The sequence below is a fragment of the Lontra canadensis genome, unplaced genomic scaffold, assembly GCF_010015895.1.
Source record: "Lontra canadensis isolate GAN:19392208 unplaced genomic scaffold, GSC_riverotter_1.0 scaffold1, whole genome shotgun sequence".
NCBI classification, from domain to species: domain Eukaryota; kingdom Metazoa; phylum Chordata; class Mammalia; order Carnivora; family Mustelidae; genus Lontra; species Lontra canadensis.
The window spans coordinates 125,997,082-126,009,683 of NW_022630995.1; the positions used below are offsets into that span (position 1 = coordinate 125,997,082).

The 12,602-nt window shown below is 42.1% G+C and overlaps 1 protein-coding gene across 1 annotated transcript in view; it reads right to left on the reverse strand.

The window, feature by feature from the left end:
- Positions 1–5,485: 5,485 nt before the first annotated feature.
- The window catches only part of CUNH4orf45 (chromosome unknown C4orf45 homolog), an 83,516-nt gene continuing 76,399 nt past the window's right edge, over positions 5,486–12,602 (reverse strand). The window contains exons 4-5 of the mRNA XM_032863444.1: positions 7,145–7,334; positions 5,486–5,546 (exon numbers count right to left, since the gene is read on the reverse strand). Of these exons, the coding sequence (XP_032719335.1) occupies positions 5,496–5,546; positions 7,145–7,334 (241 nt within the window). The 3' untranslated portion in view covers positions 5,486–5,495. The remainder of the gene's footprint in view (positions 5,547–7,144; positions 7,335–12,602) is intronic.

Genomic DNA, 12,602 nt, shown 5'->3' on the forward strand with positions numbered 1-12,602 from the left:
CATCTAGGGCATTATGTTGGTTTATTATAAATTATGTGTGTAAGGAGGTTATATTACTTATGAATTTTATTTTAGGAAAGTAAAGGACATTATATAATATTTGCTATGTAAAGGATGAGATCATCCATATATATAGTCTCAGGAAAAAAAAATGCTTTTAAGTAGAACTTTTGAAACATATATAATGCCATACTGAATTATGTCATCTCAAAGACTATAGGAAGAAGTAACCTTCGGTATTTCCAACTCCTTTTGGATTAAATGAAAATTTCAAAAGTGTTTTCCGTATTCCCTCAAGCAACTTTAAAAGTATTGCATTGATAAAGAACTTAAACACACACACACACCACATTGCTTTTTGGTTCTATGGTGCAGGGACAGTTTTGTCAGGAGCTTTATACATGAGGATTAAACTCACACCTGAATGAGATAGGTACCGTGATAGTTCAGTTTACATGTCAACTTGGTCAGGTCATGGTACCCAGATATTCGGATCGAACATGAATGTGGAAGTTGCTGTGAGGATATTTTTTAGATGTGATTAATATATTTTTTTAATTTTTTAAGATTGATTGATACATCACCTCCTTTAATCCTTATCCGTTCCCTTAGCATTCAACAAATATTTAGATGCTAGGCACTGGTTGAAATGCACAGGACAGAGGTGGAAAAAGCAGTCCAAGTGGGGTCTTCCTGGTAGCTGAGGGGGTGGGGGGGTGTAGGGTTACAGATAAAGCACCTATAATAACATCAGTGCCTGTGGTAGCTACCGAGGAACTCAAACCCAGGTTGGAAGACAGGGGCACCTCCGGTGGGGGTGGGAAAGGAGGTTGCTCAAAATGGGCCCCATGTTAGGTTTTTGTTTTGTTGTGTTTTTTTTTTCCCCTAAAGATTTTGTTTAACAGAGAAAGGAGAGAGCACAAGCAGGGGGAGTAGCAGAGAGACAGGAAGCAGCAGACTCCCTGCTGAGCAGGGAGCCCAACAAGGGGTTGGATTCCAGGACGGGGAGATCATGACCTGAACTGAAGACAGACACTTAACCTACTGAGCCCCCAGGCATTCCCCCACCCCCACCCCGGGCCATGTTAGGTTTTATCAGGACCTGGTTTTCAGCGAGGAGATGAAGGTTCAGGGAAGTGATTGACAAAAACGCTGTTTCTCCAGAGTGTTTGCTACTTGAGGACCGACTCCTGCCGGGCATTGATAGCCACAGAGGGCTTCAGAGCTAACCCGTCAGGAAGGTAACTTTAGAGTCCTGCTAAACTCTGTGCTTCCCCCAAAAACAAGTGAAAGAGCGATCATCCCCTGCCCCACAGGAGGCAGGGAAAGCCGAGGCCCGGGGGTGTCACACAGCCAAGAGCCACAGCAGGGTCAGGCCGGGACCATATATTATCTGCCTTCAGCAAAACCATCGAATTACAGGCCTCTCTCCTGCAGACCCCTGCGTCCGACCAGCAACCCTTCTCCCCTCCAAGGTCTACGTCCTGTTCTTAAGGCTCCGCTCTGGTAGACTCCATCAGTTAGCAAGGCTTGTGCGCCAGGCACAGGTGGTGTCTTTGGACAGGTTGAAGGTCGCAGATCTGCTGCCTAGGTTCAAATCCCAACTCGGCTGCCTACTAGCTGTGGGACACACTGGAAGAACTTCTCAGCCTCTCCGGTCTCGGTTATCACAGCTGTGAAGTCAGGGTGATAATAACTTCAAGCTGCTCTAGGGTCCTGAGGATCCAAATGGATACCGAAGCCTGCAGCGCCGTGACCCTGGCTCGCCTGCTGTGCGAGCAGCGTTCTCTCCCCGCAGGGGGCACAGACCTGAGGAGTCCAGTAGGCTGAGGGCCCGCGCGGTGCTAGGCTCACAGTCCTCACGGCTGGGCTAACCTCAGGCCTGGCGCAAAACCAACTGAGGAGAGAAATAGCAGCCAGGGAGAGGGGGAGGGGCTCAGTGACGCAAGGTGGGAAGGCAGGTGAATCACGTAGAGACCCGAGCACAGTCAGGCGTTCCCGCCCCCGCCCTAGTTCGCTCCGGGCCCCAGGTTGCGCTCTGCCTGGTGGCCAGCGAGGAATGCTCTGGTCGCCAATGTGCAGTTCTGGCCCCAAGGCTTTTTTGGAACCTGAGGACTGCTCTCATCCTGCAGCTCCCTATGGCAGACTGCGTCCCGCCACACAACCCCAGCTCTCCTGCCTTGGGCCAGGAAACCGGGGGTGGTGTGTGTGGGGGGGGTGTCCGCCTCCAGAGCCCCGGCCCGCCCTCATCCCCTGCGGGCCGCCGTAGGGATCGGCGATATTCACATTTAACTGAGTAGATTTGGAGTAAAGCAGATTACCCACCATTATGTGGGTGGGCCTCACCCAGACACTTGAAGGATTTAAGGGATTGATGTCACTAATGAAGAGGGAATTCTGCCTCTGGACTGCCTTTGGACTTGAGCTGCAACGTCACTCTCCAGCCTGTTGGCCTACCCTGCAGATTTTGCATCTGCGAGACTCCAAAATTGTGAGTCCTTAAAATCAGTCTGTCTATCTGTCCATCTTTTTGGTTCTATTTCTTGGGAGAACCTTGACTGATAACAGGTACTTCAGCTGTCAGTCAGATGATGTATAGGATGTCTCCCCAAAAGGAGTTGGGTAGTCAGAATATTGTCATACCAGACTATAAGTAGTAGACTTCAAAGCAAAGATCTCTAACACGGCACAGATTCCTGTCTGACGGGCTGACAGGCAAGTCACAATAGTCTCTGGATATGTGGGGCAAAGGAGATGTGGGAGAACAGGAAAAGCATGAGTGAGAAATAACCCTCTGGGATGGCAGGAAAGGAGATGACACTCATTCAGAGTGGGAGAAAAATGCCCCCTTCCTGTAAAAGATTAGTCCCTGCCATTGTATGTTAATTCCTAGAGCTGTACGTCTCCCTCTGCTTCCTGGGGACCTCAAGACATCGGTTATTGTTCCTTTTTCTCATCTCTCTTCCCTTCGACAACTGTGTTTTCTGGAGAGGTTATTGGGCCCTCACTTCTTTGCTTCCTACTCATTCTCTACTTGTTGCCCCCTGCCTCCGCCCCCTCCTCACACCCCCCCCTTGGCTCACAAACTCTGCAGGGCAGTTTGGCCTCCACTTCTCCCATAGAAAGAGCTGTCGAGTCTACTTTCTCTGCGTCTCAAATGCGTCATCTTTTCTCCTTTCTCTTGCCTTCTTTTAATTCCTCATTTCTCAACTGAGTTACCAAAATGCCTCAAAACTCGTCTCCCTGTCATATCAAACAGGTCTAATCAATCTTCCAGGCTGATGTCTGAACACCTCCAGCATGAAAGCTTAACACTATAAACTTCTATTTGAAAGCCAGCCCTGTAAAATCCAAGTTCCTTGGCACTGGACACTCAAATGCCTCAGCTGGTTCCTCTTTCCGAGCCTCCTCACCAGATACTGCTCTTTGCATGCTATTATTCAGCTGGATTAAACCAAAGGCACTACATTAGTGTTACCTTTGCCCAGCTGTCCGTCCTTCCTTGTCTCCCTCTCCCCTTTGGTCCAAGCTCCTCCTGTTCATAGCTCAAACTGCAATTCAGTATCAAATTCTCAAGCACCTTGCTACTCAGGGTCTGGACTAACAACAGCTGCTTTTCCTGGGAGTTCCATGGAAATGCAGATTCCCAGCCCAACTGATTCAGGATCTGTGCCTTCATTCGACTCCTAAGCGATTGATACACATTTTAAAATTTGAGAATTATTGCCTTTGGATTCGATGTGAGTGAATGGATGAGGGAAAAGAAGTACCCATCACTGAGATTGTGTCCATGTATTGGAATGACAAGTGGTCAGTGAGAACATCTGCAAGCCAAGAAATGAGATACCGGGGCGCCTGGGTGGCTTGGTGGCTTGAAGCCTCTGCCTTCAGCTCAGGTCATGATCCCAGGGTCCTGGGATTGAGCTCCACATCGGGCTCTCTGCTCCGCGGGAGCCTGCTTCCTCCTCTCTCTCTCTGCCTGCCTCTCTGCCTACTTGTGATCTCTGTCTGTCAAATAAATAAATAAAATCTTAAAAAAAAAAAAGAAAGAAATGAGATAGGAATGGATGGTGTTAAAAGTGTATGTAACATTCATTTGACAACACATAAGTAGCTATTATTTATGTGAGGAAAAAATTGAACCAAAAGTCAAGAAGGGAAAATAACATATACTATCAGATAGAACTTGAAATTAAAAAAATAAAAAACTGGGGAAATATAGTGGAAGCAGTTTAAAAATGTGCCCAATATTGAGAGCATTTCGTTTTGGATAAATGAATACATGAATGATATATACTGTTAAATATCATAAATTGTACTTTTAGAAACATTGTAATTAAGTTCCAAACTTAGAGTTATAAATAAAGGTCCAAACTCAAGAATGTGAATATGAAATATCCCCATTTTCAATCATCTACCTTCATGAGAAGAAGGATTTCCCTCAAGCCCCCAATACCATTGAGAGTTATTTAATCTACTCTATTGAGGCTGCTGTCCATGCGTGGCTTGGATTCCTTCAGCATAAGAATGGAAAATGTGCTGACTCCCCACTATGTACAGTGTTATAGTCATGGCAGCCACTCATTGGGGGCCAGTGTAAAGCAGTATGTTGGAGGCTTTACACACATTGTATTCCTTACTTGCTTTTGAACATATAAGAACACTTGCTTCACGTTATTTTCCCTGAAGAGGACTTCTATTACAGAGGGGCAGGCCTGAGTACATACTGAAGTATCATTCACAAAAATCCTGTGGGCTGGTCCAAGAAATGGACTTAGGGAACAAGTTTCTAACATGTATCTAGAAATTTAGAAGAAAGCCTAGTTTATAAAAAGAGATAATTTGGGGTAATATAGTATTTTGTCCATCTCTGGAAGGGAAAAGATGTGACCAGGTGCTCAATTAACCTTCCCAACAATGAGTTAAACTGACATCAGGTGCCTCTTTGATATGATGCATTGAGAATGACATAATGTGACTTAGCTGAGATTCCTGCCAAAAACATATAACCTGGGGGCGCCTGGGTGGCTCAGTGGGTTAAGCCTCTGCCTTCAGCTCAGGTCATGATCCCAGGGTCCTGGAATCGAGCCCCGCATTGGGCTGTCTGCTCAGCGGGGAGCCTGCTTCCCCCTCTCTCTCTGCCTGCCTCTCTGCCTACTTCTGATCTCTGTCTGTCAAATAAATAAATAATCTTAAAAAATATATATATATATAACCTGAATCTATTTGGGAGAAAGACATCAGATAAACCCAAATTAAGAGATATTCTACAGAACTGGTCTGTACTGTTTAAGGATGTCAGTGTTATAAAAGACCAAGACTGAGGAACTGTTCTAAATTGAAGGAGATTGAAGAGACATGAGGACGTACTATATAAAATCTAGATTAGCTCCTGGATGAGAAGAAAATACAAAGGACATTATTGGGTCAATTACTAAAATTTGATTATGAACTATAGATAATAATACTGTATCGATGTTAAACTGTGGATCTTATCATTGTACTGCAGTTATATAAGAGAACATCTTTGTTCTTAGGAATACACTCTGAAATGTTTAGGGTTAAAGAAGAATCATGTCTGCAACTTAACCTCAAACAACTTGGAAAAACAAATATGTGCGTGTGTTTATGTGTATATATGCACACATACACATTTAGAAAGAAAGCATTAAAGCAAATAAACAATGGACCCTTCAAAGTTCACTTTGTACTGTTCTTGCAACTCTTCTATAAATTTGAAATCATTCAGCAATGAAAGTCTTTTTACAGATTTTTTTTAATGCACAAAAATATCTCAATTGGATTTAGTGAATGATAGAAGGAGGCATTTGGGATTTTTCAATCTATGATAGCTTTACACAAAATTAGCACAGTGATGGAGAGTAACTAGCCCAAGCCTCCTGCACACCCATTGCAATAAATCATTTCATTTGGGCCCAGCCCAAAAATCAGACCACAGAGGAGTGTTAGCAGCTGAACTCCTCCCTTTTTTTTTTTTTTTTTTTTTTTTTAATACAAAGTGTCTCTAGGGTCAGGACCTACCAAGGAGGACTTCCATGGCTCCCTCACAGAATGTTTCAAATAGATATAATTAATTGCTAATAAATCAGATCTCTAGTGACAGAGGGCAAACAATATTCTAGGGAGTTGGCAAGATTCTTGGATGGAGCAAGGAGACTCTCTCATGTAGGAAATAAGAAGGTCTGAATTATTCCAAGCTATCCCTTTCCCTTTCTATCATGAAACTTAGTAATACTCCACATGGAATGAATACAAAGTGCATTTTGTTGTGGGGTTATGCTAAAGGACCCTAGGAAATAGTTGCTGATTCACATATATTTATTCATTCTTTACTTGACTCTCATGATCACTTTATCAGATATTTAGTGCAAATACTAACTCCCCATTTTACTTATAAAAAACCTATAAATGGGGGCATCTGTGTGGCTCATTTGGTTAAGCATCTTGCCTTAGGCTCAGGTTGCGATCCAAGGTCCTGGAATGAAGCCCAAAGCCCCACATCCGGCTTCCTGCTGAGCAGAGAGTCTGCTTCTGCCCTCCCTTCCCCTCCCCACTTGTGATTTCTTCCTCTCTCAAATAATTAAATTATCTTCAAAAAAAAAAAAAAAAACCCTCATTAAAAGTATGGAGTGGAAAATTCAAATGCACTTTTAAAAAAAATTAAAAATTAAAAATATTAAAAAGCCACACAGGGAAATTATGCAACCTGCTCAAGATTTCATAGATAGCAGTGGGAGACACTTGAACAAGTATACACTTATTCTGCTAACCAGTCTGCAAGAGTTTTGACATAGCTATAGATTTACCTCCATTTCACACACTGAGATCTTTCTCAGCTTTTGCAAATCAAGGAGATGACCATTCTCTTCAGGTTCACTCATATGACAAAGAAGTAGTTGTAAGGACTGAACTCTACAACCTCTTGTTTTTTTCAGCTATAACCCACCTACCCGAAGTACGGACATTACTGTGGAAATCCAATATTAATTCCAAAATGTTCTGGTAGGTTACAAGGAGCTATAAAACTGGTTATTAGTAGTAGTACTACTAAATAGCATTCTCTAATTCATCTTAAAATAATTCAATGTTTTCTGTGATGATTCAGAAAAGCAAATGATGGTACCTCCTCCTTTCTTGGCACCTTGGGCAACTTAGGTGATCTGGAAGCTCTTGGCAACGCTGTTGTGCTCTGCCTGACAAGGACAGATCTTCTTGAATTTCTCTCATTGATGTTCTCATAATCTCCCATATGCCAGGCGATAGAACCACGACTGTATTTTCCTTGCATATCCATAATAACAGGTTTTGGTTGCCTGAAATTGGAACAAATTGGTTGGTTCTCAAATTCGAAAGATCTAGAAACAAGTCCATTAGTTTTCAGATAGTTGAGATTTGTCTGTTTCCCTCGATTTTTAGCTGTGTGGCTCGAGAAAGTTAGGGACCTGAGCCATCAGCCAGTATTCTAAGAAGTTTCCGGACTCTGCCTCCTCAACAGATGTGCAGCTGTGGAGGCTCAGGAAACCACTTCCCAGGATAGATACTAATCTAGGAATCTTGTTGACAAATTCACCCCTGTATCATAACTGATCCTCCTTCATTCTCTTTCCCCATTGAGATCCTTATCTAGGTTCCAACATCCCTAAATTAGAATACTAAGCCCTGCCTTCCCATTACAAAGGGCCAGCCCTGGGGGGAAAAGCGAAAAGGATCAAAGGAGAGAGGATTTGCCATCTCCTCTGGAAGTCTGTCCTTCTGAAGAAGCTCTTAGAGCTTCTTATTGTACCATCCCTTTTCCTGAGTGCTCAGAGCCTCTTGGTCACTACAAATTTCCCTTCGTAGCATCTGAGCTTTATGGGTTCCCACGTTCTTTGGACCAAGTTCTTTGGCAAGTTTGCTTTACCCTTTGTTCATTTGAGAAGATAGGTGCCCTTACTGTATGCCCGGCACCCAACGAGGTGGTGGGGAGACAGCAATAATGGGCAGACAGCAAACAGGTAAGTCAAGTATTGGGGAAGTATCATGAAGAAAACTAAAGCCAGATAAGGAATAGAAAATGCCAGGCATGCTGTTTTTGTGGGGGTGGGCTGAGGAGTAGGAGGTATCCCTTGAGCAGGGAGCTAGATGAAGGGAGGGAGCCAGCCGTTCTCACAGTGCCCTGGGGGTCGGACACTCCCTCACACTCCCTACAACCACAGATCCCTGCACTGGGCAGGAGCTGACCCAGTAGTTCTCCAGCAACCCTCCACTGACACTCCATAGCCTTCAGAATGAAGTCCAAATTCCTTAGCACAGCACACAAGGGTGTGTGCTGCTGCTGTTTGTTTTTCATCTGTTTTCTTTTTTTAAATGGTTTGCCCACATGGGCCTTTCTGGTCTGTACTCAGCGCCTCCCTCCTCCCAGACACCCACACAGCACTCCATTGTGCTCTCACCCGTCCCTCTATGAGCTCTGAGGAAGTCAGGCTTTCAGACCTTCAGCCTTCTGCTGCAACTTTTTCTTTTGCTTGTAATTCCCTCCCTCCTCCTCTCCTGACAAACTGCAGCCAAGACTTTAAACCCCACCTTTTCTGGAAAGACTCCTTCCTTATTCCTGTCAGGTAGCATTTTTTCTCCTCTGATAGCACATTGCATTTGACTTCTTTTGTAGAAACTATCAGCGTCTGCTTAAATGTCTAGTGCAGCACTCTCTCTCCCTCTGAACTCAGTGCTCCTTAAAGAGCCCAGAATGTCTCTTTCATCATAGGATCTCTAGTGCTCATTACCTGGCCTGACTCACCTGGACACTCAGCTAGTCTGTGATGGGTGCAGTAATGAGGAAGGGAGGGAGGAGATCAAAGCTGAGTTATGCTGAAGGTTCCTTCCTTCTTACTCTTTCCCACTTGCCTGCTTCTGCAGCCTCTCTCTCTCTCTCTCTCTTTTTAAGGATTATTTTTGTTTATTGGAAATAGAGCATGCAAGAGAACAAGAGAGAGAACCAGGAGCAGGGAGCAGAGGGAGAGGGAAAGCAGACTTCCCATAGAGCAGGGAGTCCAACCTGGGACTGAATCCCAGGACTCCAGGCAGATCACCACCTGAGCCTAAGGCAGACGCTTAACTTAACCCATTAACTGAGCCTCCCGGGCACCCTTCCTGCAGCCTCTTTTTCCCTCCCACCACCAGCAGGTGTGGAGGAGCTGATCACAGTCTGGTTTGTCTGAGTGCTTTTATTTACAAACACATATTAATAGCTGGGAATAATTCCAAGAACGTTTAAAGGACAAGAGAGCTGGTGAGTAAAATGTATGGGGCAAGTATGGTTTATAGTTTATAATAGCTTGATTAATTATTCATAAGAGAATCATTTCATGCAAATGTGACATATTGTCTATAAAAATAATGTATTACAACTGAAGGTAGTATTACACTATATATTAACCAACTGAAATTTAAATAAATGCTTGAAAAAAATTAACAAAAATGATGTATCACAGAAATAATTATACTGAATAGAAAAGGAAAATCCTTGTATGCAGTTTTTTATAATCTTCTGTCTTAATTTCAGAATATCCTATGTCCCTGAATCTTGAATTCCCAGGAACAATGGAATGCTAAAAATTAGTTGTGTTTCAATGAGTTTAAAAGTCTTATAAAAATAATAGACACAGTAACTGTGGAGATTTACACACACTATATTGAACTTACAACTGAGCCACAAAAGTTGAAAGAGGTAAATCCAGGAGCAGAAGGTTTAGCTCCAGAATGATTTGGGGCATAAATGCTAGGCCATCAACAATGATTTGATGTTATACAAGCACACAGCAGCAAACACACACCCCAAAATAGATAATAAAGATTGTTAGTGTAACAATCTTACTATTCTTATGTTAAGTAGGCCCCTCAGGGTCAGATTCTTTTCTTTTTGAAACAATTTCAAGCTTATAGAAAAGTAGAAGCACATTACAAAAGCTTTTTTTCCTGAAGTTTGAAAGTATGACATGATACCCATCACCCAAATACTTGAGTGTGTTAATTCCTCCCAGTAAGGACATTCTACAGAACCTCAACATAACTAACACAATCGGAGAAAATCAACACAAGCAATAAAAGCAAAAACAAGTAAATGGGACTACACCAAACTAATAAGCTTCTACACAACAGAAGAAATCATCAACAAAGTGAAAAGACAACCTACAGAATGGGAAAATTTATTTGCAGATCATATATCTATCTGCTAAGTTGTTAATATCCCAAATATATATCCAACATAATTCATACAACTCAATAGCAAGCAAGAAATAATAATACAATTTAAAAATGTGCAAAGGACCTGAATAAACATCTTCCCAAAGATAGACAAATGGCCAAGAGGCACATGAGAAACCTGCTCAACATCAGTAATCATTAGGGAAATGCAAATTAAAGCCACAATGAGATATCACCTCATGCCTGTTAGAATGGCCATCATCAAAAAGACAAAGATAATAAATGTTGGTGTGGATGTGGAGAAATGGGAACCCTTGTGCACTGTTGGTGAGAATGCAAATTGGGACAGCCACTATGGAAAGAGTATGGAAGTTCATAAAAAAATTAAAAATAGAACCACCATATGGTCTAGCAATTCCACTTCTGGGAATATATCCAAAGGAAACAAAAACACTAGCTCAGGAAGGTATCTGCTCTCCCAGTTTCACAGCAGCATTATTTGCAGTAGCCAAGACATGGAAACAACGTTAATGTCCCTCAATGGATGAAGGAATAAAGAAGTTGTGATATATATATATATGGAATATTCTTCAGCCATAAAAAATGAGGAAATCCTACCATCTGTGACAACATGGAGGGGCCTTGAAGACATTACACTAGGTGAAATAAGTCAGACAAAGAAAGACAAATAATGTTTGCTTTCACTTCTATGTGGAATCTAAAAACAAAGACTACCAAACTCATAGAAAAAAAAGAAATCAGACTTATAAGCAGAGGTGGGAGTTGAGGGGAGGGGAAGTTGGAGGAATGCAGACAAAAAGGTAGAAGCTTCCAGGCACAAGATACAGAAGCACTAGGTGTGTCATGGGCAGCACGATGATTAAAGCTAACACAGCTGTGTGATGTACAGGAAAGTTGTTAAGAGAGTAAATCCTAAGTGTTCTCTTCACAAAGGAATTTGTCTTTCTTTCTTTCTTTCTTTCTTTCTTTCTTTCTTTCTTTCTTTCTTTCTTTCTTTTGTATCCACATGAGTTGATGGATTTTAACTAAATCTACTTGGTAATCATTTCATAATATATGTAAATTGAACTATCATGCCCTACATCTTGAACTTATGCAAAGAGGTATGTCAATAATTATTCCCAAAAAAAATTTCAGGGAAAAGCAGAGGAAATCAGAAAATTAACATGTTTGTATTGTTATTACCTAATCCTATCAGACACCATTCCAGTTTCCCAATAATGTCTGTTTTGCAAAAGGATCAATTTAAGAACCACACGTCGCATTTGGTTTTCTCATCTTTTTAGTCTCCTTAAATCTGAAATCCTTTCCCAATCTTCCTATGACTTTCACACAGCTTTGGTACTTTGGGAGAACACAGGCCAGTTATTTTGTAGATGTCCCTCGGTTTTGGGTTTATCTTGTGTTTTCTCTTGATTAGATTCAGGCCGTGCATCCTCAGGCAGGAATAACGCAAGAGACTCGATAGTGTGATTTGTCCCATTACTGGCGAGGTTCACTAAGGTCACTTAGTGACCTTAGTCACTGATGGAGGTTGTATCTGCCAGGCTTCTCCTTTGTAAAATTACTTTTCCCATTCGTTATTGGTATTTTGTATTCTGAAATACTTCGGTATTTTGGTATTCAAAAATACTTTGAATTTATGTAAAAACTTCATCCCATGTCAAATATTCAATTAATTAATTAACATCAGTATGGACTCAGGATTTCCTGTTTTGTGCATTGGGCTATGATCCGTTCATAACATTCATTTTGATGCTCCGATTGTCTCAGATTCAGCTAGAGGGAGCTCTTTTAATCTCACTTCTGTGTCGTTTTGATTGCCCCCATCATTCTTTGGGCATTTCCTTACTTTTTAAAACGAAAAGATGTTCCAGGTTCATCTTTCCTTTCTCCAGCCCTGGAATAATCCATTTCTTGAAGGAACTCTGGTTCCTTTTAGTGGAAAATGGTATTGACAAACCAAGATCCAGGTGCTAGATATTCCTCTTAGTGTTGAGGTGTCACTGTCACACAACCTTCTCAGATAACATTACCCAGGATTCATTAGGGTGTATGTTCTACTTTTTTCCCTTTTCATATTTGTAGCTCTCTTCTCCTACAGTGAGAAACCTGATTCCCATTTCTTTATGTATTTACTTATTTGACTGGTTTTCCTGTCGATAACCAATGTCTCACTGCTACCACCAACCCCCTCTCCACTTTGTCCATGTTCTCCTCACCCCATTTGGGACCCAACACCCCAGCCCAGGATGCCCTCTTGCAGTCTTTCTCACCCTACTTCGAACTACCACAGTTTGTCTCATCATTCTTTGTTAAAAAAATTAACAGTTCAAATAATATAATGTGTCAATTCTGGAAATGAGATTTCTTTCCCC